Below are 27,748 nucleotides of genomic sequence, written 5' to 3' on the forward strand. Positions count from 1 at the left end.
CATATTGTACAAACACACATGTTTTACAATCAATTTGTACAGTTAACACAATTATCACAGTGGTCGTGAGGTGACATACATCCTCAGTTTACAAAGATAATAAGATTAAGAGATTAAAGACAGGTATAAGAAATTATAAAAGTATTATTTAGGAACTGATAAATATCCATGAAATCTTCACAATTTTTTTCTTTTTTTGAGATGGAGTCTCTCTCTTGTTGCCCAGGTTGGAGTGCAGTGCTGCAATCTTGGCTCACTGCAACCTCTGCCTCCAGGGTTCAAGCAATTCTCTTGCCTCAGCCTCCCTAGTAGCTGGGATTACAGGCATGCACCACCACGCCTGGCTAATTTTTTGTATTTTTAGTAGAGATGGGGTTTCTCCATGTTGGTCAGGCTGGTCTTGAACTCCCAACCTCAGGTGATCCACCTGCCTCAGCCTCCCAAAGTGCTGACATTACAGGTGTGAGCCACTGCGCCTGGCCGAAATCTTCACAATTTATGTTCCTCTGCCACAGCTCCAGCTGGTCCCTCTGTTCGGGGTCCCTGACTTCCTGCAACACCCTCCAAGAAAGTGTCATTCCCTCTGTTGTCCTGTGTACTGTAATGCACAAAATAACTTATTTTGATGATCAGGGATCTTGGGCTCTTGACATACACACTGAAAAAAATGGGAGTTGTGTTATGTGTGTCCTACATAAACATGTCAGCAAATGTGGCCACCACTTTTTAATTCTCTTTTCTCAGATTGCCCTGAATTTTGCCACTTTGAAGTAATGTGCTGAATAATCTCAGCAACCAAAAATGATTATCCAGGAATGATTCTTTTGAGTGAGCTGATTTACTCTGAGTTATTGTATCTCTTTTAGTAGATTTTATACCCCTTTCGGAAATGTAAGAAGAATGAAAATATCTTCTTTTAAAAATGCTGGTATGGGGCCATGCCTACTAGAAGAGGCCAGATGGTCAAATAAGTATTTCCCCAAACCCATTTTGACCTTGAGTATGTGAGGGGGTACTGTACTTCATTCCTGATACATTTTGTTTTCCATGTTGGCACTGAACTCTTGGTTTTCTGTTTGGACAGTGGAGATGGGGGCCCTCCTATTCATACTTCCTTTCTAAGTGAAGGGAAAGGCTGGTTTTTGCTGTTCCTTGTTATTCCAAAAACCCTGGTTTGGGGCCGATGTTGAGGCTGGCTCTCACGCTGGCTCTCAGCTGGTCAGATGCAATGTTCTTGAGAGGTGGGGACCTGATTGTTACCATAGTAGCATCCAAGAGAGGAAACAGTGTGAATTAAGTATTCAAAAGGAAGCACAATTTCCAAAAAAAAAAAAAAAGACTTGCAAGGAAAAAAATGTAAATCTTCCTAATCATCTAAGAAGATTAGAGGATACAGCAGCCAGGGACTGGGGAGCTGACAAGGATAAAGGATGAAGATGAGTGGGATGGGGAGGAATTGAGAAGCCTGCTGTTGGGTGATTATTCAGTTGGCCCTCCACAGCCATGGGTTCCACATCCACAAACTCAACCAACCACAGACCAAAAATATTCTCAAAAATAGATAAATATAAATATGAACAATATGACAATAAAAATAAAGCAATACAATATAGGAACTATTTACATAGCATTTATTTCATATTTGGTATAAGTAATCTAGAGATGATTTAAAGCACACAGGAGGGTGCGCATAGGTTATATGCAAATTCTATGCCATTTTATATAAGGGACTTAAGCATCTGTGGATTGTGGATTTTGGTATCATCAGGAGTCCTGGAATCAATCCTCCATGGATACTGAGGGACAATTGTACATGTGGATATTGACCTGAACCATGGCAGTGTACTGTATTGGAGAGGAAGCTGGTGAGCTATGGGCCAAAGTTTTCAGTGAATGAGAGGGAGTCTCTTGCAGATGAGCTGCAAGGAGAGGTATATGTTCCCAAATGGAGAGACATTCAGGAGCATGGAAATCAAGAGCTTAGATTTCCTCACACTGTAGGTGAGGAAAAACTTTCCCACCATATATTTTTTATTTTTTTTTTGGCAGAGTCCCTCACTCTGTTGCCCAGGTGCCTCCCGGGTTCAAGTGATTATCCCACCTCAGCCTCCCAAGTAGCTGGGATTACAGGTGCCTGTCACCACACAGTTTTTTTTTTGTTTTTTTTTTGTTTGTTTGTTTTTTTGAGACGGAGTCTCGCTCTGTCACCCAGGCTGGAGTGCAGTGGCGCGATCTCAGCTCACTGCAAGCTCCGCCTCCCGGGTTCACGCCATTCTCCTGCCTCAGCCTCCCGAGTAGCTGGGACTACAGGCGCTGCCACCACCCCCGGCTAGTTTTTTGTATTTTTAGTAGAGATGGGGTTTCACCGTGTTAGCCAGGATGGTCTCGATCTCCTGACCTCGTGATCCGCCCACCTCGGCCTCCCAAAGTGCTGGGATTACAGGCGTGAGCCACCGCGCCCGGCCCACACACAGTTAATTTTTTGTATTTTTAGTAGAGATGGGGTTTCGCTATGTTGGCCAGACTGGTCTTGAACCCCTGACCTCAGGCGATCCACCTGCCTCAGCCTCCCAAAGTGCTGGGATTACAGGCATGAGCCACTATGCCTGGCCTCTTCTCACCTCTGGTTCTGTGGCTGGGCATGGGAATTAAACTAACATAAGACAGATTTACCGGAAAAGACATAAAAGTTTTAATGTTTTTATACATGCACAGGAGACTTTGTAAGAAAAATAAAGACCCGTAGAAGTTACTAGGCCCAAAAGCTTATATGTCCTTTTAAACAAAGAACAATAAATTGCAGGGATGTGACACGACAAAGGGGCTTGGGCTAAGGCTGGCAAATTGTGGGAAAGTGACTAAGAACTGTATGTGGAAAGTTAATGGAAAATATAGGTTACAAATTTTTGTAAGGTTTTGTTTGTAGATTCATCTCAGTGGCAACTCTGCCTCTAGCAATAATACTCTCCTCTTCCTGGTACAGAAAGGGCACCTTTCATAAGGGAACTTTTATGTTCCGCCTCAAACAGAAAGAGGGTGGTCAGAGAGCCTTCCCTGCATCTGTTTTTGCTCCATTGCCCCTGGCTCAGAAGAATCAATATGCCAAAGTGGCATATTTTGGGATGGCAGGCTCTAAACACTTCACCTAGTCTCCTCAACCACTTTTACAGTTGGCCCTAATCCCCATAAGAGTCCTGGAAACTTATTTTTACTGTTACGGAAACAGATTTAGAGGGGGGATGACTGAGCCACAACCCACACCCCAGAGGGCTGCTCCAAAGTCCTCCTCGAAATTGGTGCCAACGGCAGCAGCTATAATGACAGCCAGTTCACATAGAAGTGCCTCTGTTGATCACCAATTAACAGTAAAATCTGATAATATCTCATTCCAAGGTTGTCATAAGCACTAAATGTGGTTTTGTGACATAATAGGCATTTGTTTCTCCCCATTGCTTCCCACCACAATATATTCATCAAGACTTTTCCAAGGATACTAAGTCTAGGAAACCCAGGATCATGAAGAGAGGACATGCTCTTCCAAATGAGGCTGAGGAGAGACTTGTCTGGCGAGGCCTGTACTGACTAGTGACATTAAAAGAGGCGATCTGACTTCTCATACTGCACTTGTCCCAGGCCCGCTGTTTGTCAACTGCTGGGTCCTCAGAGCCAAAACTGTTTTCCAACAGTTTTGAATTGAATAACAGCCAGTTATTCAATTTTCTCCACATTCTCTAATCGGTATACTCTTCAGAGTCCAAGGGACTTGCAACGATATTACCCAATGGCTGAAGAATGTGCGCTTGACATCTTAGGCTGTAAAATGTCTCAATTTCAATTTCTAAAACATAAATGTCAGTGGATGGCATTTTCTGAATCCCTTGTCGATGTCCGTAAATGGCATGCTCTGAATTCAACTAAACAAAAGTATGGGTTGGGGGGAGATGTAGGGGCATGTCCAAATTATAATTTTTAAGAGTGTAAAGGGGTCCTGAGAAAGATTGCCAGATTTTTTTTTTTTCTTGAGTCAGAGTCTCACTCTATCCCCCAGGCTGAAGTGCAATGGCATGATCTTGGCTCACTGCAGGCTCTACCTCCCGCACTCAAGAGATTCTTCTGCCGCAGCCTCCAGAGTAGCTGGGATTACCCCGGAGCCCGCCACTACTGAGCCTGGCTAACTTTTGTATTTTTAGTAGAGAAGGGGTTTCACCATGTTGGCCAGGCTGATTTCGAACTCCTGAGCTCAAGTAATCCGCCAGCCTTGGTCTCCCAAAGTGCTGGGATTGCAAGCGTGAGCCACCACGCCAGACCTGGATTGCCAGATTTAGCACATAAAAATACAGGACTCCCAGTTAAACTCCTCTCAGATAAACCATTATTGCATGAAATACACTCACGCTAAAAACAATTGTTCGTCGTTTACCTGAAAGTCACATTTCATTGGGCGTCCTGCATTTTACCCCGCAAATTCTAGGCCTGACACCAAAAAGTTTGAGAACCGCGCCCCTAGGCGACAGCAAGCGGAACTACCGCAAGCTCCCAGTAATTCCGGGTGCTGCACTTCCGGTCAGGCGGTCGGGCTGCGCGGCCCTGGGGCCAGCTCACCGCCGGAAGCCTCCGCGTCCCCGCCGGCCATATCCCGTTCCCGGTCCTGCTTCCCAGTGCCTCGGGCCTCCCGGGGCTGGTGCTGGGCGCCGAGCCGGCGGAACCGGCGGAACCCGCTTCCCGCCTCCACGCGGCAGCGCTAGCGGCCTAGTCCCTTCACGGGCAGCTCAGTGCTGTCGCCCTCACCGCTCTTCCTATCGCCGAGAGTGGTGGGCCGACCAGGGGGCGGCCGGGCTAGCGTCCGCCATTCCCGTGTCTCTGCGCCCGCGGGGGCCGCCCGAGCCGGCCACCATGCCGCTGGGCCTGAAGCCCACCTGCAGCGTATGCAAGACCACGTCGTCCTCCATGTGGAAGAAGGGCACGCAGGGGGAGATCCTCTGCCATCATTGCACTGGCCGGGGCGGCGCGGGCAGCGGGGGCGCAGGCTCGGGGGCGGCTGGAGGGACTGGGGGCAGCAGCGGCGGTGGCGGCGGCGGCTTCGGCGCGGCGACCTTCGCCAGCACCTCCGCCACTCCTCCGCAGAGCAACGGGGGCGGGGGCGGCAAGCAGGTGAGCTCCTCCGGCCCCTCCCGCCGGCGGAGGCCGACCGGGCGCTAGGCGGCAGGGGCCGGGCGGGTTGGGAGCGGGCGGGCCCGGGCTTCCCGGCTCGCCGTGGTCCTGCCGGCTGGAACGCCCCTCCCCACCTCCTACTGAGATCTTTGGTTTGACCCATTCCAAAGCACCTGTTATAAGAAATTCAAAGCAATAAGAACCAAAATGTAAAGCCCTTAAGAAAATCTCAATATGCACACGTCTACACAGTCGTAAACAGGGTCATGCCACAAGTGCAGGTGCTGGACCTCATTGCTTGTTAAAGGTTTTGTCATATCAGGTTATGAAGTAAGATTATTATGTCATTATTGTAAATGGCAGCTTAAGTATTCAGTTGTAGGAGGCGCCATAACCTAATACGTTATCTGGCCTTAGGGAGTAAAGTTGTTAAGTGTTTTTCTCTATTGTAGACACAACAAATGAATAGTGTTTGTCTTGGCCCAGACTGACTCTTACTTCCGCCTCCTGACCTATTACAAGCAGCTCACACCTTTTGGAGGCTCTGGAGACGCCTGTCCAGCAAGCTCCGAGATTCCGGTGCTGAACTTCCGGTTTTACTTAGCCCAGTTGCTGAAATTACCTCTGTTGAAAAGCAAAGGCGCACTCTTAATTGTTAAATACTCCTATAAAGTACATACTCTGGGATCCTTGTAAGATGATTGTATTGCAACCTTTATACACTTTTTACTTCTTTCTCTGTTCTTTAATTTGTTTGTGTAACAGAGTAAGCAGGAAATTCACAGGAGGTCTGCTCGGCTCAGAAACACTAAATACAAATCTGCTCCGGCTGCTGAGAAGAAAGTTTCCACCAAAGGAAAAGGGAGAAGACATATATTTAAATTGAAAAATGTAAGATATTTGTGGACAGTGCCTTTTACTGTAATGATGTTGTGTGTATCCTGCCACTGCCTTCATTTCCCGCCATTGAACTTGGACTCTGCCCTTGGTAGCCCTTCCTTAGTATTCTGGGGAGTGGTCCAGACTCCCCAAAAGGGAATGAGCTCTGTTGCAGGAGGCTCACTATTTTTAAAGGTAATAATACTCTTTCCTTTTTTTTTTTTTTTTTTTTTTAGCTTTTATTTTTTTCCCCTGGAAAATATAAAATATGAGTTTAAAAGAAACATCAGCCTTGAGCCCATTTTTTGGGGTTCTCTATGGAAAGGAAGAGGAGAGATTATGGTTCTTGATATGGCCAGGTACACTAAGAAAACTTTTTTTTCATTCTTTAAAAATTAAGTAAATATTAACACTAGAACTCATCATTTGCATATTTATTTATTATTAAAGCCCCAGAAAATGTATCTTATTGACTTATGATGATGATGTATTTGATGAATATGAGTCAAAAATTCTGCTAAGCCTTATCTCTTCTACTCTAAGAAAAGACATTGTTGAAAGACCTGTGCTGGAAATAATTGAAAGCATATTTTTATTGCAATTAAATTATCAGTTTTTATAAACAAGGGATAATGTTCAAACACAATGGACAGTGCATTATGGACTATTTTTTTAAGTCTCAGTATGGTATTCTTTTCTTTCAGAACAGGAATGTTTCACTTACCCGTAAAGACATTTTTGAAGTCGAGCATATTTATTTCTAAAACACAAAGGGACCCTGCAGTAGACTTATGCAGATGGCAGACTATTTTCTTTTTTTTTTTAATGTAATTTAATTTAATTAATTTTTTAAAATTTTACTTTAAATTCTGGGATACATGTGCAGAACGTGCAGGTTTGTTACATAGGTATACATGTGCCATGGTGGTTTGCTGCACCTGTCAACCCATCATCTAGGTTTTAAGGCCCATGTGCATTAGATATTTGTCCTAATGCTCTCCCTCCCCTTGCCCCCCATCTCCAATGGGCCCCAGTGTGTGATGTTCCCTTCCCCAAAGTATTTTCTTTTTCAGAGTAGTTGCTTCTAATTTATTTAAGATTTTTATAATTTAGTTAAGCAAGGCATTTGTTGATTATGCAAAATATCTTATTGGTATTTGTATCACATATGCACATTTTTTTTTCCTTTTAAGTATAGTATACCATGTTCTCAGCAATTAATTCATTATCGTTTGTCTGCAACCCTTTCTTCAATGTTACTAAGCAAGACACATCTGGGGAGGCCTACTTTCTATGTTGTGGCATAAAAGTATGTATTGAAGCTTTAGTAGGGATTTCAAAAATGGTTGGATGGTAGCAAATTACTAAGAACTGTCAAAGTTTCTAAAGCCTTAGTTCCAGCTTGCTAGAAAACCGACGTTGAGTATTATGGCTAAATAGTTGAGTTGGAAAATGTCTTCAAGGAGACACTTTTTCACTTTGTATTCATCTGTACATTTTTTATTACTTGCATTCTGTCATGCTCAGGCTATTAGAGCAGGTACATTTTTATAACTGGAATGTTTATGTGTAGTGAAGCTCTGAGAGGACTTTGCATTAGATTTCAGCAGCATAATCGAAGCTTGTTCTTTGTCTCAGCAATTTTTAAGCTATTAGTAGCAGAAACTGCTGTGGAAATAGACTGCTTTGCCACAACATTCAGAAAATCATTTATCTTTTTATTGCAGTTCTTGTCACCAAACAGTACATTTTAGTATTTCTCAAATTACAGAACTCTCATAGGGCTGGGAAAATACCTGTACACACATACATACTATGAATGTGCTAACGTGTTTTGTATTTTCATAGCCCATTAAAGCTCCTGAGTCGGTTTCCACTATAATCACTGCAGAATCAATCTTCTACAAGGTAAGCTTTTGTAGAGTTACTGAAGGGAGAGTTGGGCCTAGTGGGTAATGTGCCACTAAAATGTTGGATTAGTCTAAAGGTCTCTCCTCTTTATTTGTTTAAGGTGTGATTATACTTTTTGTTCCCTTCTTAACTATTTTCCCCCATGAGTGACTGTTACTCAAACATCTCATCTAGAGCAGAAGTGGGAGGAGAAGGTGCCTACTGACATATGATATGAGGATCTTAAGTATTGTTTTTTAGTGTAGATTATAGGAAGTGTTCTTAGAGTGCTGATTGTATAGTGTGGAGCCATGGAAGAGTGAGCCATTAGTGTGATGGCATTGAAGAACAAGAAGGACAGAGACAGGATTTGGACTAGTACAGGTTGTAGACTGTGGTGTCAGATGGGTAGAGTAGGCCCAGAGATTCTAAAATGCCTTTAAGTGGAGTTGAGCTGAGTAAGGGCAGTAGTGAGGATTAACACCTACTAGAAATCCATGGTGAGAGGAATTCCAAGATGTTTTGATAAAAGAATGAGGAGGTCAGGTTTCCTAGGGCCAAAGTCCATGGACATCTGATACCTCAGTGAGAGAAGTGACAGATTGTTGTGTTTAAACCAGAAGTCTTAGGAAAGGAATTAGAACATAGACCCCCCCCAAGGCTCGGCAGGCCTGGCACGGCACAGGCAGCAACCAATGAAGGCTATTTGGTGCTTTGGGATCTGAACTATCATTTAGGGGACAGTGGTGTGAGTTAGTGCTTTATACTTGACCCAGGTGGACTGAGAAACTGAAGTGATTATGCCCTTAAGTATACTTTTTTTAAAGCTCACAATCTATATAGTTGAAACTGTTCCTCCCCACAGGGTTACACTGGCATTCCTCAGCAGGGCTGGGAAAAACCAACAACAAAAGAAGTCTGTATACAGGCAAACATGTCTCTTGTTTTTCCAACATTTAATACATTGTTAATAAAATATCTAAAGTTTAGCAAACAGTTGCTATGTATCAGTGACTGAACATTTTGCATGCTTTATTTCATTCAGTTCACCCTATGAGGTGGATACTACTATCCCCATTTTCTGGATGAGAAGATTGAGGCATAGCGAGGTTAATTAACTTGTCCAAGATCACATAGCCAACAAGTCATGGAGTGAGGCAGTCTCATACCAGAGCTTAAGCCTAGAGCATAGTTCCTGGCTCTATAGCTTTAGCAAGTGACTAGCTATGTGACGAGGACCAACCTCTCTGATGTCTCATCTCTAAAATAGGAATTGTAAATAGTTTCTACCTCAGTGGGTCAAGTGAAATCATATGTGTTAAGCACTTAGCAGAGTAAGCACTCAATGAATGTAGGAGTTATCGTATTTTCATATTTGTGCATTACCTTCACAATTTACAGATTAAGGCTAGAAGCAACTTGTTGAGCTACGGGTTTAGTGTGCTAATGATTTCCATGTGTGTCTCCATGGAAAGGCGTGTGGGACCTATTATTGTGACTGACTGTACTTTCGTATTGTCTGCCACCCATGTTCGTTAAATGGTAAGGACAATAATCCTACAAAGTAGTCAAGCAATGTTGCAAATGCCCAGTATTGTGGGGGCTGTCACAGCAGTGCCACTGGCATGCAGCACCATGGTGGCAAGTTCAAGAGGTCACTGCCAGCCACTGAGCTAGAGCCCAGATCAGGCATGCAAGAGGAGCCTGAGTGGGAGCCACTGGGGTCAGCGGTCAAGAGTGTGACAACCCAAGACCCAGAACGGCTGAGTGGCCTCCCTGGAGCATGGCGGTGGCAGAACAACTCCATGAACGCAGGTCTGGTGATGCCTAAGCTAGTGCTGTTCTCTTGTGGATCCCTTTTCTCCACCAGAAACCTTGAATCCTCTCAGCAAATGAGGAGACCACTCAGATCAGTGACTTAGTCCTGTTTGGTGTTATATATATGTACACAACACAGCACATATTAATAAATACCTACTATGTGCCAGGCACTGCCTACCATTGGAATCTTTCACTAAGACATTGTCTTTGCATTTCTGCCTTCACACTATGAAAGCAGATGTTTTGGATTCATATTCATTCAGCATACATTTGAGTATGCTGTGATATGCATGATAAGCCTATGATAAGCAAATATTCTCATTTAGAATTTGGGAATATTGATTATACATGTGGACAAAGCAAACCATAAATGCAAACGATATGATAAATAACTTTGGACTAATGACTGGGAGGAAGGACCAGCTGTTGATGGGTAGGAACTAGCAAGTAACAGACTGGCCTGCATAGACCAGACCCATCCATAGTGACCAGATGAAACAGCCACCGTCAGACACTTGGATAAAGGGTCCACCAGGAAAAAACTCCTGGCCTATCAGGTGCTATGTTAGAGTTCCGTTACTGGAAGTATTTCATCAGAAGTGTTTTTATGGTTGAGGTACACATTCCTGCAGGTTTACCTGCTGCCAAGTCCCTGTTTGAAGGGAAGCAGCAATTAATTACACTGTTTCCATAGTCAAGGACAGTATATCCCGCCGAGAAAACTACTCCCACTTAAGGAGGTGCTGGATGTCATAAAGATTTGGATCAACCATTATGGGTGTTTAGAGGAGAGATTATTTCCAGCTCAAGACCCAGGAAAGAGGACATAGGATGGATGCTAGAGTCATAGGGAAGATTTAACACAGGACATGTACACATTAGTTAGTTGGGTATAAAGTGGAATAGAAATGAATGAGACACAAAGCCTTGAATTCCAGAAGTACTAGTAGTTCTGTTGTGGAAGGATATAAAACTCAACTGGGAGTGGAAGAGAAAGGCAGCAGTGAGTCTAGGAGATGTACAATAGGTTGAGGTAAACATATCCTGAAGACTATAATCCAAAGATTATTTTTGGTTTGAATTTGTTTTGGTTTGAATTCATGGTATCTATTTTCTTTGAATGGATGGTTGGGGAGGGTGGCATGTAGAATGCATTCTTATTAAATCAGCATTGATTTTCAACACAGTACAGAGAAAGACTACTGAGCTGATGTAGGAGCTTCGGCTGCAGTCTCTATGACTTTCAGCAAGCCGTTTAACCTTACTACCACTTCATGACTGTGGCTAACAAAGTAGGGACAGTACGGAGCACAGAGGATTTTTAGGGTAGTGAAACTATTAATACTGTCTTTGTATGATACTGTAATGGTGGGTACATGTCATTATTCATTTGCCCAACCCCATAGAATACACAGCACCAAGAGTGAACCCTAATGTGAACTCTGGTCTTTGATGGTGCTGTGTCAGTGTAGGTTCATCTGTGTAACAAGTGTACCACTCCAGTGGTGGGTGGGGTTATTGATAATAGGGGAGGATGTGCATGTGTGGGGGCAGGGAGTCTATGGGAAATCTCTCTACTTCTGCTCAATTTTACTGTAAACTTAAAACCTCTTAAAAAATAAAATCTATTTTTTAAAAAGTAGGGATAGTATTATAGCAATATAAAATCAAAGTACTTTATGAATAAATGTTTTCTCCAGATGTCAGCTGTCATATATGCACCCTCAAATGTGTATGTATAATTTTCATTCAAAAGTGAAACAACTTTACAATTGGCACCAAACATATAAACATTGATTGATACATTAGACTATCTTGAACACCTTTTATTGACCACTTTGAAAACTTGCTTACCTATTAAGGTTCATTCATAGCTGTGGTGTTCTATTTTTATTTTCAATGTGGGATTATCTTCTCTTTCACCCAGGGAGTATATTACCAAATTGGTGATGTTGTTTCTGTGATTGATGAACAAGATGGAAAGCCCTACTACGCTCAAATCAGAGGTTTTATCCAGGACCAGTATTGCGAGAAGAGTGCAGCACTGACGTGGCTCATTCCTACCCTCTCTAGCCCCAGAGACCAATTTGATCCCGCCTCCTATATCATAGGCAAGTTTGACAAATGGCACAGGTTCTTTAACTTAGTTAACTCTCCAATATTATGTAAAAAAGTGTGTTAGTCAGCTTGGGCTGTCAGGACAAAATATCACAGACTGAGTGGCTTAAACACCAGAAAGTCACTTTCTCACAGTTTTGGAGGCTGAAGTCCAACATCAAAGTTCTGGTAACATGGATTTCTGGGGAGGCTTTTCTTCCTGTCTTGTAAATAGCCACCTTCTTGCTGTGTCCTCACATGGCCTTTAATGGAGAGAGAGCTCTTTGGTGTCTCTTCTTATAAGGACACCATTTCTGTCAGATGAGGGCCCCACCCTTATGGTTTCATTTAACCTTAATTGCCTCCCTAAAGGTCTGATCTCCAAGTACCATCACATGGGGATTAGGGCTTCAACATACGAATTTAGAGGATGGGGGGGATGCAGTTCAGTCCATAAGAAAAAAAGCATGAGTATAATTAAGTACAAAAAAATTAGAGCTTTATAGAAAATATGAGGCATTTTATGTAGCTGGAGTTTGAGTGCTATCAGTTATTTTGAGTTAGAGCAATGTGCATCTACTAAGAAGTGATACGGATAAGGTTTTTTTTAGAGTGACCCAGGGTTAAACTGTACTACAAGAATTTATTGCTCAGGAACTTGGTTATTTAGGTTACTTATTTATACAAACCTGTTCAAAAATAATTTAGAAAAGACATGTCATCTTAGGCCTTTATAATATAAAGGCTGGTAGTTGAAATGGCAGCTGCTGTACTTTTGTTAATTTCAAAGCTGCCAAAACAGTTTTGACATAGACTCACAAGAATTTACTGATTAATACAATTTTAAAAGTTTTCAGATTTTTAAAGTTACTTCAGACTTTATAATCTTTCTGCAATGAGCATGCATCATTACTTTTGCATCCTGAGGACAAGCATAAATTTTTTTTGAAGAGAACTCCAGGGACAAATAATATACCACTGTTATTCTCACCTACATGTCAAGTTTGATACATTACCAAACTGTTCTAGCCTTCTGCTTATAAGTACATAGAACTTTTATTTACCGTATCTATGGGTCAGGATCCCAGCAGAGGCAGTTATGTATCAGAATCACCTTCGGGATTCCTCTACTGCCTCCTCTTTCTAATCCCCAGATTCTGATATGCATCCTTGTCCTACAGCGAGGCAGCATGGCGTGAGGTCAGAACACCAGTTCTGGAGCCAGAGTGTCTGGGTTCATAGCCCGCCATTTACCAGCCATGTGACTTTGGCAAATTTCTTAGTTTCTCTTGCCTCACTTTCCTCATATGTAAAATGGGAATAATAATAATGCCTACCTTAGAAGGTTGCTGTGAGGAATGAAGGTATTGATATGTGTAAACTTACAACAGTGTGGGTATAAAATAAACATGATGCAAGTGTTCAATCACTGTTTTTGGGAGAATTCCGTATTCTTTAAGCCATTAAAGAAGAAAAAATGATTAAGAATAATTTCAAAGTACTGCATGTTTCAAGGGCTAATGCCAGGTTGCTCCCAGAGTGGTCTCTCCCAGTGTCTAGAAATTTTAACATCTTATGAAAATGATGTATATGGTCAAAAATGTATTTAACCTTTCCCTTGGCTGCCTTCCAGGGCCAGAGGAAGATCTTCCAAGGAAGATGGAATACTTGGAATTTGTTTGTCATGCACCTTCTGAGTATTTCAAGTCACGGTCATCACCATTTCCCACAGTTCCCACCAGACCAGAGAAGGGCTACATATGGACTCATGTTGGGCCTACTCCTGCAATAACAATTAAGGAAACAGTTGCCAACCATTTGTAGTTCACAAATTAAAACTGGATTTCCAGGCCTGGTGTGGTGGCTCACGCCTGTAGTCCCAGCTATTGCACCACTGCTCTCCAGGCTGGGCAATGGAGTGAGATTCTGTCTCTTAAAAATATCACAAAAAAACTGGATTTCCAGTTCTCTGATCTTCTTAGTACCACAGGATATGTCATAGGTATCTTTAAATGAAATTCTTAGCTGGAAAAATGACTCAAAAGTTTTTTTCTACTACCTAGTAATCATTAGATTATTTATTACTGGTTACTTAGAAAATTAAAAGGGTTAGGGCCAGGCACAGTGGCTTATGCCTGTAATCCCAGCACTTTGGGATGCTGAGGCAGGCAGATCACCTGAGGTCGGGAAGTGGATTGCCTGAGGTCAGGAGTTCGAGACCAGCCTGGCCAACATGGCGAAACCCCGTCTCTACTAAAAATACAAAAATTAGCCAGGTATGGTGACATTTGCCTGTAATCCCAGATCTTTGGGAGGCTGAGGCAGGAGAATCACCTAAACCCAGGAGGCGGAGGTTGCAATGAGCCAAGATTGTGCTGCTGTGCTCCAGCCTGGGCAACAGAGTGAGACTCTGTCTTGGAAAAAAATAAAATGGCTGGGCACAGTGGCTCACGCCTTTAATCCCAGCACTTTGGGAGGCTGAGGCAGACGGATCGCCTGAGGTTGGGAGTTCAAGACCAACCTGGCCAGCATGGTGAAACCCTGTCTCTACTAAAAATATAAAAATTAGCCAGGCATGGTGGTGCACACCTGTAGTCCCAGCTACTCAGGAGGCTGAGGCAGGAGACTTGGTTGAACCCAGGAGGTGGAGGTTGCAATGAGCTGAGATTGTGCCACTGCACTCCAGCCTGGGTGACAGAGCAAGACTCCATCTCAAAAAAACAAAAAATTAAAAGGGATAGAATGTAATGAAATATGTTTTGAACTTAAATGATATTCTATATGTGTATCTTCCTAGGCAAAAGCTGTAATTTCCAGAGAGACCATTAGGAACAGGTAGTATCTATTTTTCTCCATTATTTATTTCTAGAAACTCATAAAATGGACATTTTATATTTTTCTATAAGAACAAAATATTAATTAAGGTATAGATGACTGACCAAGGGCTTAATCAAATAAAATGACTAACAGTATCTATCATAAAGCCACACAAGCCTTATGTTCTCATCTCAAAAATGCTGTGACAGCTTTTTGCCTGCTTTAACCATAAGAAAAGTGATTGGTGGATGATTTTACTAGCCCAGGCTTTTAAAAACTTTCATCTAGGCCAGGCGCAGTGGCTCACACCTGTAATCCCAGCACTTTGGGAGGCCTGAGTGGATGGATCACTTGAGGTCAGGAGTTCAGGACCAACCCGGCCAACATGATGAAACCCTGTGTCTACTAAAAATAGAAAAATTAGTTGAGTGTTATGGTGCAGGCCTGTAATCCCATCTACTCGGGAGGCTGAGGCAGGAGAATTGCTTGAACTCGGGAGGTGGAGGTTGCGGTAAGCCAAGATTGCGCCACTGCACTCCAGCCTGTGTGATAGCGCAAGACTCTGTCTCCAAAAAAAAAAAAAGAAAAACTTTCATTTAATCCTTCTGTAGCAAACAGGCAGTCAGAACCATTCCATTGATCTTAATAAAGCTGCTCTTTACTGTTTCTAGTCAAAAACCAGACTTCCAATCAAACCATAAGATTTTATACTGCAGATAGTCAGCTTCACCAAAGCCACAGAGGAAACATGTTGAGATCAGGCATCCCGCTTGATAGTTTCTTGACTACCATTAAAATGAAGATTGGGAAGTCATGAAAGTCACTGGTAGGCCATTAGCATTGATATCTTTAAAACGTCTACCCTAAACCATCTGCTGTGGACCCGTAATAAGAAGCCTGTTGTATATGAAATTGTCTAGAATTCAGGTGCAGGTCTTTGCCAGTTAAGTAAGGGAGCAACATGTAAAATGGAGGAGTAGGTGCACTTACTTGCCTCCACTTCTGTCCTGATTTAACCAGCATTTTTCAACCCTGGGAAAATTTGCAGAATCTAAGTTGATTGTAATGATTTTGAACTGCAGTGGCTTTAACTCTTACCCTTTTCCCACATAGCTATGGTTTGTGAGTTGGAAAGAAACAACTGTAGGTAGCTACACATACATAATGATCTCTTTATTCACAAAGGTTATAGTAAAATTGATTGTAAATGACTTTCTAAGTGCTAATATTCAAAAATTTTGGATTAAAATGTATTTTTCACAATGTATTTACTTTGGATGTATTTATTTCATTTAAACAATTTAAATGGGGCTATTTAACCAAAAATGGTATTTAAAACCAAAACAGTATAGTACTTAGAATTTGGAGTAGAGACCAGGTGCAGTGGCTCACGCTTGTAATCCCAGCACTTTGGAAGGCCGAGGCAGGAGGATCGCCTGAGGTCAGGAGCTTGAGACCAGCCTGGTCAACATGGTGAAACCCCGTCTCTACTAAGAATACAAAAATTAGCCAGGCATGGTGGCGTGCACCTATAATCCCAGCTAGTCTACTCGGGAGACTGAGGCAGGAGAATCACTGGAACTCGGGAGGCAGAGGCTGCAGTGAGCTGAGATCGTGCCACTGCACTCCAGCCTGGGTGACAGGGCATGAATCCATCTAAAAAAAAAAAAAGAATTTGGAGTAGATAGATTCATCATTAATAAGTAATAGATTTTGGGAAAATCCAGAAATGGCTAATAAAATGAACACAATGTAAAATATTAAAATGTAGACTTTTAAAAATCTATAAATTGACCATCTGTTTATAAATTGGTAGATGGTTGTGTACCATCTTTTAAAATAAAGATGGAATTTCACCCAGTGCGATGGTTCCCATTGCTTACATTTCTCTGCTGAGGCCAAACCTGATATGGCCCTGGTCTGTGTTCCCAGCCCTGTCTCCTCATTACCACTAAAATGTTTCCCTCGTATACCCGCCTAATTTTTCTGGCTCTGAGCCCTTGTTCGTACTGTTCTGTCCAATTCTACCTTCCAAAGACCTTTCTTAATGCCTTCAGATTCTTTCTTTGAGACCTTGTCAGATTCCCATGGCTTTTTGAAATCAATCTCTATCCTATTGTCATCACATTTAAGTTTCTACTTCCATCATCATTCCTATCCCTTTGTTCCTTGTAGGGCAGGGATGCTGTGTTTTATTTACTCATCTCTAACTTCCACATAACCTAACCCAGGTTCTTGCTTATGGGAGATACTGAGTGTGGGGTCTGAATTAGATACTGTTAACTAAAATGCTTGTTGGTATTTTAGTTATTAATTCATATTAACTTTGGCTGAAACTTTTAAATTGTGAATAGTCAAGTAAAACTTAGATTGTTATATTCTGGGTTAGTATTAGATTGTTTTTAAGATGAGTTTTAAATAGTTCTCTTAAGACAAATAAAGCTTAACATGAGCATTTGAAAGAAATTATCCCAAACCATTCCAGTTCCCGGCTGTGAAAGACTTTTCCAGGCCTAGTAAGTTTTCCATTTCAGTCATAAGTAGGTGAAATCAAATGAACAATAGAGGGAAATGTATTTATTTGCTTTATACACATGCATGTGTGTTGTGTCTACATATAAACAATGCACAAGCTTAGAATGAAGTTTCTGTCATGCCCAGAAAAGGGAGAGGCATTTTTGTGGATTTTGTCTGGCTGCCCTGGACATGTTTGAAGAACTGTGCTGTTTACTTCATACCAAGTGTGTGAGCCATACCTTTGGTAGGAGGGTGTACCTCCTACACCCAAGAAACATAAGCCAGGAGAAGGTCTGTGCCAAGGAGAAGGAACCCAAATGACCCACAAGAGGTGGGCCATTAATTATTGGGTCAGATGCACAAATGCATGGTAATTTATTTAAACACATCTTAATGGTGACCCACGAGGAAGATTGCTAGTAATAACAGAAAGGTTCACAATAAATAAGAGAAAAAAAGACAGAATGTAGAACTGTATGACAGCAATTCTGCAAACAAGAAGCATCTTTTATAAAAGATGGAAGGAGCCCAGGCACAGTAGCTCATGCCTGTAATCCCAGCACTTTAGGAGACTGAGGTGGAGGATCACTTGAGCTGCAGTGACCCATGATCATGCCACCACTCCAGCTTGGGTGATAGAAGTGAGACCTTGTCTCAAAACAAAACAAAGACAGAAATGCCTCCAGAATTTTAACATGTCAACAGAGGTTTTCTGCAGCTACTCTTTTCAGCTTTATACTTTGCAGTATTTTCCAAATTTTCTCTAACATGCAGTATTTTCCAAATTTTTTACAATAAGCACACACACACACACACACGTTTGTTTGCATACTGCCCAACTGGTGGTAAACAACCACTGGCTTTTAGTCTATACATATCTGGAATATTTTATAAATAGTAGTTTTTAAACCCTTGAAAGGGAGATGAATGGCCAGCTGAGGAAATAAAGTCAGTGATTTCGTTATTTTCCTATATTCACATCATGATTCTAGGAAAGAACTCGGGAGTGACTTCCTTCAGCTTCAGCCACTCCTGGACCAGGCGCATGCTTAGCTGTGTGGTAAAGGTCACCAGCGTCTTCTGCCTAGTGCCTGTGTCATCTGAATTGGAGGTTTGGCGAGGGTAAGAGACTAATGTAGCTTCAAGTTTTTCTTTCCTGTCCTCCACTTGAAATCTGTCTTCCCTTCCAGACTGCCTGCCCTGCTGACTTAAGGCCCCGACACCAAACACAGAAGCAACAGCTTTGCACAGAACGTTCAGCAAGCTCCCACAATTGTATAAGGTAAAGTTGCCTTTACAGATTCCTTATTCTGTATCGCTCCTAAGTGGTTCTGTTTCTCTAATCAAATTCTGGCTGATAACAGTTGCTGAGACTCTGAAAGAAAAGGCAAGGAACTACTGTTTCTCATTATAAACTATTTATAATTATTTGGCTATCTTCTTTTTGCTATGAATATGTAGTATTTTGATACATTGTTTAAAAAGTAATGAAAGAGATCACATAGAGAAAGATAGATTGCATTATTTTAAAGTTTATATACTAAATTGAAAAGCAAAGAGTAAAACGGGAGAAACAGCTCCCACATGTGGCTGTTGGCAGGAAGCTTCCATTCCTCTCTATGGGCCTCCACAGGTTTGCTCACAGCAAATGATTCGTGACAGAAAGATGCAAGTGCAGTTGTACCCAAGATGGAAGCCACCATCTTTTCTATAACCTAATCTGAAAGAAGGGACATACCAGCACTTCTGCCATATGCTGTTGGGTCACACAGACCAACCCTGGTACGGTGTGAGCACAGGACCACACAAGGGTGTGAACTCCAAGGGCAGAGACCACTAGAGACCATCTCAGAGGCACAGAGGGACACCCTATCCAGCTGGTGACCCATGTAAATTAACATAGCTTTTTAGAATAGCAATATGTATCAATACTCTTAAAAGTATTTATACTTCTTGATCTAGTAATTTCATTTCTAAGAATCCATGCTAAGAGGATTTAAAATGTGGACCAAAAAATGAGTATAAAAAGAGGTTGTTTCCAGTATTTAAAGTTGTGAGAAACCAGAAACAATCTAAAGGTCCAAAAATAGGAAAATGAATTTTGATATTTTTCTAATAGAATTTTGTGCAGTCATCAGAAATACCATTTACAAATAATTTTTAATAATGCAAAAAAAGTTTATAAAATGGTTAGTGTAAAACCTGGACACAACTACATAATGATTCTGATTTTGTAAAAAAAAAAACACACACTCACATATACACATGCATATATATGCATATAAAGAAAACTGGAACAAACAAAATCAACAACAAGCATAGTTGCAATTATAGTCATTTTAATATTCTTTATGCTTTTAAAAATTTTGAAGTTTGTATTACTAGCATCCGTTACTTATATAATCAGAAAAAAATACAACTTTAAAATATTTATTTAGGTCCAAAGATGGTAATCTAAATGGTGTTACAGGCTGAATGTGTGCCTGATCATTATGCCCCAAGTTCATATGTTAAATCCCTGGCCCCCAAGGCAATGGTATTAGGGGAGTAGGGCGTTTGGGAGGTAATCAGATTTCGATGAAGTCATGAGGGTGGAGCCCCCATAGTGGAATTAGTGTCCTGTTAGGAAGAGGAAAACAGACCAAAGCCTTCCTTTCTCTCCTCACTATGTAAGAAGATAGCCAGAAGGTGGCCACAGCTAGGAAGAGAGCCCTCACCAGAACTCAAATCTGCCAGCACCTTGGTTTTGGGTTCTCAGCATCTAGAACTGTGAGAAATGAATGTGTGTTGTTTAAACCACTCAGGCTACGGTATTTTCTCACAGCAGCCCGAGCTGACAGAGATGGATAGAAACAACACAAGGACCCATCAGCAGACGAGTGGATGATCAAAACGTGGTGAGGTCATGCAGTGGGATATTATTCAGCCATAGAAGGAATGAAATTCTGATACATTCTATAAGGGTGAACCTTGAAAACATGCTAAGGGAAATAAGCCAAACTTAAAAAGACAAATATTATATAATTCCACTTATATGAGTTAGTTACCTAGAATAGGCAAATTATGTCATAGCGACAGATCATTAGAGGTTACCAGGGTTGGGGGAAGAGGGGTGTTGTGGGTACAAAGTTTCTGTTTGGAGTGATTTTGAAAAAATCCTGGAAATGGGTAGTGAGAGTAGTCAACATGATGAATGTACTTAATGACACTAAATTGTACACTTAAAAATGGTTAATGCTGGCCTGACGCAGTGGCTCACGCCTGTAATCCCAGAACTTTGGGAGGTCAAGGCGGGCGGATCATGAGGTCAGGAGATTGAGACCATTCTGGCTAACACAGTGAAACCCTGTCTCTACTAAAAAATACAAAAAAAAAAAAAAAAGAAATAGCTGGGTGTGGTGGCGGGTGCCTGTAGTCCCAGCTACTCGGGAGGCTGAGGCAGGAGAATGGTATGAACCCGGGAGGCAGAGCTTGCAGTGAGCTGAGATCGCGCCACTGCGCTCCAGCCTGGGCAACAGAATGAGAATCCGTCTCAAAAACAAAACAAAAAAAAGGTTAATGCCTGGGTGTGGTGGCTCACGCCTGTAATCCCAGCTCTTTGGGAGGCCAAGGCAAGTGGATCAGTTGAGGTCAGGAGTTAAAAAGACCAGCCTGGCCAACATGGCAAAACCCCATCTCTAGTAAAAATACAAAAATTAGTTGAGTGTGGTGGTGGGTGACTGTAGTCCCAGCTGCCAGGAGGATGAGGCCTGGGAATTGCTTGAACCCAGGAGGCAGAGGTTGCAGTGAGTTGAGATTGCGCCACTGTACTCCAGCCTGGGTGGCAGAGTGAGACTTTGTCTCAAAAAAAAGGTTAAAATTGTAAGTTTTGTTATGCATATTTTATCATAATCTTAAAAAAATAGATATATAGGAGATAAAGTCAACAGAATTTAATAACCAGTTGTAAATAGAGACTGAGAGAGAAGGATGAATTAAGGAAGACGTGAGTACAACTTTGTGGTAGGTGAAAACATCTTACAAAATACATGAGCAAAGATCCTACTTGATTCTTAAGATTTAAAAATCTCCCAGTGAGTAAACAAGGCCAGGTTGAGATTTGCAGGTGATGTGAGGTGTTTGTTCTGTTTTGTAATGTGAGGACTGTGAGGCATCTCCTGGACTTGAGTATCCATTAGATAATTGAGAATATGGATTTGAGAACTCAGAAGATGTGCAATGCAGTAACAAAACTTTGCACCATTGGTTTCTGTCTCCTAATTTAATGCTTTTATGGGACAAACTGTGTGAGGCAGGTGGGCAAGACGGGCAGCCATGTTGTTTGTGGGTCTCTGGCCTGTGGGCCAGCCTCAGTGCTCACTCTGAGGTCATGTCCAAAATTAGAACACATTCAGGCCTACCACAGTCAAGGCTCCCTTTCTCAACTCTGGTCCTCTGCACAGATATCCGAAGCCTAGAAATAATAATTGTCTGTCCTTGTGTCTTGCATTATGAAAGTCCAGGAAAGGGCCTTGGGAATGAAAAAGAATAGAAAAACTGCTCTAATTGCTGCATGCTTCAGCTTGCAGGGGAATCACTGAAATGGGGACGGGCTATAAAAGGACAACCAGAAGAGTGGCTACAGCAAAGGCATTGTTTTTCAGAGCAAGCTAGAGAATCCTGCCAGCGTCCTCAGGCAGGGCCCCTGGGCACAGGGGTTAGGCAAGGAAGTGTCCCAGCATGTTGATGCTCTAAGCATCAGAATAATGCAATAGAGGAGCTTCCAAAGAGTTCATGTCAGATATTGTAAGCTGAACATTTCTAGGCAAATGAAATTTGATTTCGTGAATAAAGCTAGTTTCTTCAACTCCAGTGCAGATTCTCATAGATTGATAGTGGCTTGTGATCCAGATGAAGAAAACAATTTTTCAAAGATTCATATTCTTTGTAGACATATGGATTTAGAGACCATCTAATCTAACTATCTCATTCTACAGATAGGAAATATGAGGCCTAAAGAAGTTAAGAAAATACCATGGAAATGTCACTGCTGAACTGCCATACGTAAGATCCAAAAGAAATTGGGTAAATGCTACTGTGAGAAATACAGTACCAGGTCCAAAGAATCTAATACAAATTAAAAACCTAAATGTTATTTCTAAAGCATCCCTGTACATAGCTGAACTTACATAGTTTCATTTTATTTCTTTTCTGTTGAAGAAGAGGCTGGGTACAGTGGCTCACGCCTGTAATCCCAGCACTTTGGGACGCTGAGGCAGGTGGATCACCTGAGGTCAGGAGTTCAAGACCAGCCTGACCAACATGGTGAAACCCCGTCCCTGCTAAAAATACAAAAATTAGCTGAGTGTGGTGGCAGGCCCCTGTAATCCCAGCTACTCCGGAGACTGAGGCAGGAGAATCACTTGAACTTGGGAGGTGGAGGCTGCAGTAAGCCAAGATCACACCATTGCACTCTAACCTATGTGACAAGAGGGAAACTCCATCTCAAAAAAAAAAAAAAAAGCCAATCACTAACCTGTGTTATTTATTAAACATGACAGACTGGCATGAAGTAATTACCCAATTATAAACAAAAAAAGCTACAATCTACCAGGCATAGTGGCTCACGCCTGTCATCCCAGCACTTTGGGAGGCAGAGGCGGGCAGATCACCTGAGGACTGAAGTTCAGGACCAGCCTGGTCAACGTGGTGAAACCTCGTCTCTACTCAAAATACAGAAATTAGCCTGGCATGGTGGCACGTCCCTGTAATCGCAGCTACTCAGGAGACTGAGGCAGGAGAATCGCTTGAACCTGGACAGCAGAGGTTGCAGTGAGCCAAGATCGCGCCATTATACTCAAGCCTGGGCGACAGAGTGAGACTCGGTCTCAAAAAAAAAAAAAAAGAAGAGCTACAATCTTAACCTCAACTTCTCATAACATCATCTCTACTTCTAATTACTCTTAACTTCGATGTGCCACCTGGTTAGCAGAAGCTAAGTGGAAGTGGGGAGGTTTATTACAAAAAGACTGTTATACCTTACACACTTCTCCCCATGAATAGTGAAGGTGTGAGTGAAAAAGACAGCAATTTTATTATTTTTTTAAACAGATTCTTGCACTGTCACCTAGGCTGGAGTGCAGTGGTGTGATCACTGCTCACTGCAACCTTAGCTGCCCAGGTTCAAGCGATTCTCCTGCCTCAGCCTCCTGAGTAGCTGGGACCACAGTTGTGCACTACCATGCCCAGCTTTTTTTTTTTTTTTTTTAAGAGACGGGGTCTCACTATATTGCTTAGGCTAGTTCTCAAACTCCTGGCCTCAAACAGTCCTCCCACCTTGGCCTCCCAAAGGGTTGTGATTACAGGCGTGAGCCACCACACCCAGCCAGCCATTTTAGAATAAAGGGTGAAGGTGCTACTGGGGAAATGTACTTTAAAAAACAAAGTCTTCTCTCAACCCAGAAATCCTCTCCATGAAGGCAGTAGAGAAAGAAAAGCTTTATTAATGAATAAACATTAAATGAGAATGTGATGCACATCACAGGCACTTTGCTAAGAGATCATAAAGACAGAAGGAAATTTCACCCTTTTATACAGCCAAGCAGGTACAGCCCATTCATTACATGTATGTTTTCAAGATAAATAGTCTTCAACTAAGAGAATTTGACAGCACCATTGGTCACACAGTTCATCCTAACTTTACCTGACAATTGATGTGACCACTTGTGTTATCTAAGATAATCAACTTTTTGGGGCTGGGGGAGTGTGGAAACAGGAGTTACTTTTACAGCTTGGTGCAAGTCACTCGTTAAGATTAGGTTGTTACCCTCCCACAGAAACTGGAAGATAGGTATGCTATCTGGTGATGTTTACATTTCCCAGGTCCTTGAGAAAGACATTCCTTGGTCATAAAGCTGACAAAAGGCTGATTCAGTATATATATATTTCAGGCTGGGCATAGTGGCTCACACCTGTAATCCCAGCACTTTGGGAGGCCGAGGCGGGTGGATCACCTGAGGTCAGGAGTTGGAAACCATCCTGGCCAACATGGTGAAACCCATCTCTACTAAAAATACAAAAAATTAGCCAGGCATGGTGACACGCATCTGTAATCCTAGCTACTGGGGTGTCTGAGGCAGGAGAATCACTTGAATCTGGAGGCGGAGGTTGCAGTGAGCCGAGATTGCACCACTGCATTCCAGCCTGGGAAACAAGAGCAAAACTCCGTCTCAAAAAAAAAAAAAAAAAAATGTGTGTGTGTATATACATATATATATATATGTATATATATATATATGTATATACATATACATATATATATGTATACATATATATATATGTATCTCAAAGAGACTGAGAAAGTACATACAAGTTTTCTCAAGTAATAACCTGACATAAAGGGAGGGGAGAAAAATTTCTTGCCTTATTTTCAACAGGTGGAATTAAACTTATTCTTTTGAATTCATATTTATCCTTATAGTGCCCATCCTAAATTTGGAAGAGGAAGGATGTGGGCCAACTTTTGGCTTAGGCCCTCATGTCAGGGCTTCTCTTAGTATATATGGTACCTTCCTGAGATTTTCAAACTGGCAGCCACTTTGGACTGATCAATTCGCAAATCCAAATTAATTGCTTACTATTGTAAGGGAGAGGGATGGGAGTCAGCGGGTCTGCGATGGCAGCAAACAGCAGTGGTGGACAGCGAGGGAAAGCTCAGCTTGAGCTGTAACAAACACGGACCAGAAGAGTGTAGTTGCAAGATTTAATAGAGTGAAATAGAGTGAAAACAGAGCTCCCATACAAAGGGAGGGGACCCAAAGGGGGTTGCTGTTGCCAGCTGGAATGCCTGGGTTTATATCCCGATCCTTGTCCCTCCCGCTGTGCTCTCAGGCAATAGATGATTGGCTATTTCTTTACCTTCTGTTTTTGCCTAATCAGCATTTTAGTGAGCTCTCTGATTGGTCAGGTGTGAGCTAAGTTGCAAGCCCCCTGTTTAAAGGTGGATGCGGTCACCTTCCCAGCTAGCCTTAGGGATTCTTAGTTGTCCTAGGAAATCCAGCTAGTCCTGTCTCTTAGTGCCCCCTCTCAACAGGAAAACCTAAGTGCTATTGGGGAGGTTGGTCGATGACTGCTCTAACTGCTTCCTGCTGAATTGGGGCGTAGTAGGGGTTGTGCAGTTGAGATTTCCTCAGGAGGGGTGCCTTTGATGTCATTAACATCGGATCATGGGCTAGCAGGCCGGTCCAGGGGTCTGCGGTAGAACTTAAGTCATGGACTGCATCTGGGGCTCCATTTGTAGTTTTATAGCTTTGATTCTAGAAGAGACAAACTTAACAAGGAGGTTAAAGATACAGGGTCCAAAGAGGAGTAGCAATATTATAGCTGCTAGAAGTCCTAAGAAGGGGAGAATCCGGGGTATCCATTGATTGAGGAGGCCCCAGGGTCCAGTGTTTTGAAGCTCCTTTGCTCTACGTTGTATTCGATCTTTAATTTCTTTAACTTTCTCACTGATGATTCCAGATTGATTAACATAATAACAGCATTCTTCCCCTAAAAATAAACAGGTTCCCCCTCTTTCGGCAGTTAGCAAGTCTAAAGCTCTTTGATTTTGAAGGACTACTGCTGCTAGGGAGTTAAGTTGATCTTGCAAGGTGACCAGCGAGTCGGCAACCCGTTCCATGTCACCATTTAGTTCTTGAGATAGTTTGTAGTAGAACTGAGTAGAGGTTGTGATACCGCCAATGCCAGTACCTAGTCCACCTAGCACTCTTGCTCCTATAACAAAAGGAAGAATGGGTACTCTCTTGTTGCGGGGCTTATGTATGACATAATTGTATAAATCTTGTTCAGTGTAGATGGTCATAGGTGGCACTAAGAATGAGAGGAAGCACATAGATTCTGAAGAGCCATTCAAACAATGATAGGCTGAGGTACCACAGACAAAAAATATTCCTGAGGGTAGGCAGACTATTCGTGTGGGAGGAGTTACCCACCTGATGCATTGGGAGTTGGTTGTGTCTATAGTACTGCTAAAATTTACACAGGTGAGGTTTGAGGTACGGGTTATTTCCAGGTTGGAAACAAGAGGTCCTACTAAAACAGAAGTGGTGTTTATTTCTGTGCTGAAGTTGTTCCATTGTTCAGGTACAGGGATTGAAATGTATGGCCTGAAGTGCAGGGGGAGGCACATCCAACAGTTAGTAGGGTTTTGGGCCGAGACCTCATGGAGCCCAAGGAGGGTGGTATTAAATAGGCTTACCAGGCGAGTATGGATACGGAGGGTTTCATGTAGTTTTGAGAGATCTAGTCCTCTGTAGGGGCTAGAGGTGCTATGTACCCGGGTCAGTTGGGAGATTACTTCTTCTATGTGTTTCTCTCTTGCCTGATCTTGAACTCCACTCCCATCAGACATACTGGTATGGGTGAAGTAAGTCCAACAGACAGTGGCTCCAAGTCCTCCAGGACAACTAGGATTAATCATTTTTCCTGTCCAATAGTGAGTATTTGATTGCATGCAAAGAGTGGCAGCATTATAACAGTTGCGGGGCGTATGGGTGTGGGCAGTGAAGGTGGGGGTTCCCTTAGATAAACTCCTATACGATGGGGCATCAATATTTCCAGGACGCTGCATTCTCCATAGAAACTCTTGGTAAGGGGAGCTACTGGTCGTACAGCGGCATGGAGGGGGTGCAGTGAGAGTGAAAGGGGGTAAGAGAACAGTAAAGAGAAAAATATGATAAGGGAGGGCCATGGGGATTTACGATTTTAGTTACTTTCCTCCTGGTTGTCGTTTGAAGAGCAGGCGCAAATCCTCTAGAGGTTCACAGGAATAGCTAGCGTTGTCTCCTGGATTTTCAGGTTCCTTTGGCTGTATCCAGGGTTTGACTCGAGTGTGATGTATCCATGACTCAACTCCAGCCACTTTAACCGCAGTTGGGGTAGATAAAATGACTGGGTAGGATCCTTCCCAGGATGTATCTAGGGATGGGGAATTAGAGAGAAGGGACTTGACTAATACCATACCACCAGGGTGGAATAGTTCCTTTCCCTCTTCTCGGGGACAGGCTCCTTGTAATGTTTTAAGAACTTGTTGATATTTGGCTAAGGAAGTGATGTCTGCAACTAAGTTGGCCGTTTCTCGGTCAAGCACAAGGTCATTGGTTAGGAAGGGCCGTCCATACAGCATGTCGTATGGGCTAAGTCCTGCTTTTTGGGGAGAGTTTCGGATTCTTAGTAAGACTATAGGCAACAAAGAAGGCCATGTGAGGTGAGTTTCCTGGGTTAGCTTTTTTAGATGTCGTTTGAGTGTTTTGTTCATTTTCTCGACCTTCCCTGAGGACTGTGGCCTCCAGGCACAGTGTAAGTGATATTGTATACCTAATGCCTAGGATACTCCCTGGGTTGCTGTAGCCTTGAAACCAGGGCTATTGTCACTCTGTAAGCCACGGGGAAGTCCGAATCTGGGAATCATTTCATGAACTAGTGCCTTTATTATCTCTTGGGCCTTTTCTGTCCTACAGGGGAAGGCCTGTTCCCAACCAAAGTATCTACCCAGACTAGTAGATACTGAAATCCCTGAGATTTGGGCATGTGGGTA

General features: G+C 42.5%; 2 protein-coding genes across 8 annotated transcripts in view; one reads left to right on the top strand and one right to left on the bottom strand.

Moving 5' to 3' along the window:
• The first annotated feature begins 4,602 nt into the window (after window positions 1-4,602).
• Window positions 4,603-27,748, top strand: part of LOC105475496 (GATA zinc finger domain containing 1) — a 38,343-nt gene continuing 15,197 nt past the window's right edge. The window contains exons 1-8 of one of the 7 annotated variants that reach the window (XR_011622130.1): window positions 4,603-5,151; window positions 5,917-6,042; window positions 7,879-7,938; window positions 11,669-11,852; window positions 13,472-14,673; window positions 18,363-18,454; window positions 19,997-20,069; window positions 22,149-22,215. Coding sequence is in view for 1 of the 7 variants with exons in the window: in XM_011730813.2 (XP_011729115.1) it covers window positions 4,894-5,151; window positions 5,917-6,042; window positions 7,879-7,938; window positions 11,669-11,852; window positions 13,472-13,662 (819 nt within the window). In the remaining 6 variants the exon portion in view is untranslated. Of the gene's footprint in view, window positions 5,152-5,916; window positions 6,043-7,878; window positions 7,939-11,668; window positions 11,853-13,471; window positions 15,245-18,362; window positions 18,455-19,996; window positions 20,070-22,148; window positions 22,216-27,748 lie in introns of those variants that run through there. The other 6 variants (XR_011622132.1, XR_983398.3, XR_011622129.1 and 3 more) reach the window with 6 other exon arrangements.
• LOC139362793 (endogenous retrovirus group W member 1, envelope) lies at window positions 25,285-26,902 on the bottom strand. The gene is given in 2 exon segments (XM_071094835.1): window positions 25,285-25,416; window positions 25,418-26,902. Coding segments are annotated over 2 exon segments (1,617 nt in total).

This window comes from Macaca nemestrina, chromosome 4 (assembly GCF_043159975.1).
Source record: "Macaca nemestrina isolate mMacNem1 chromosome 4, mMacNem.hap1, whole genome shotgun sequence".
Lineage (NCBI taxonomy): Eukaryota > Metazoa > Chordata > Mammalia > Primates > Cercopithecidae > Macaca > Macaca nemestrina.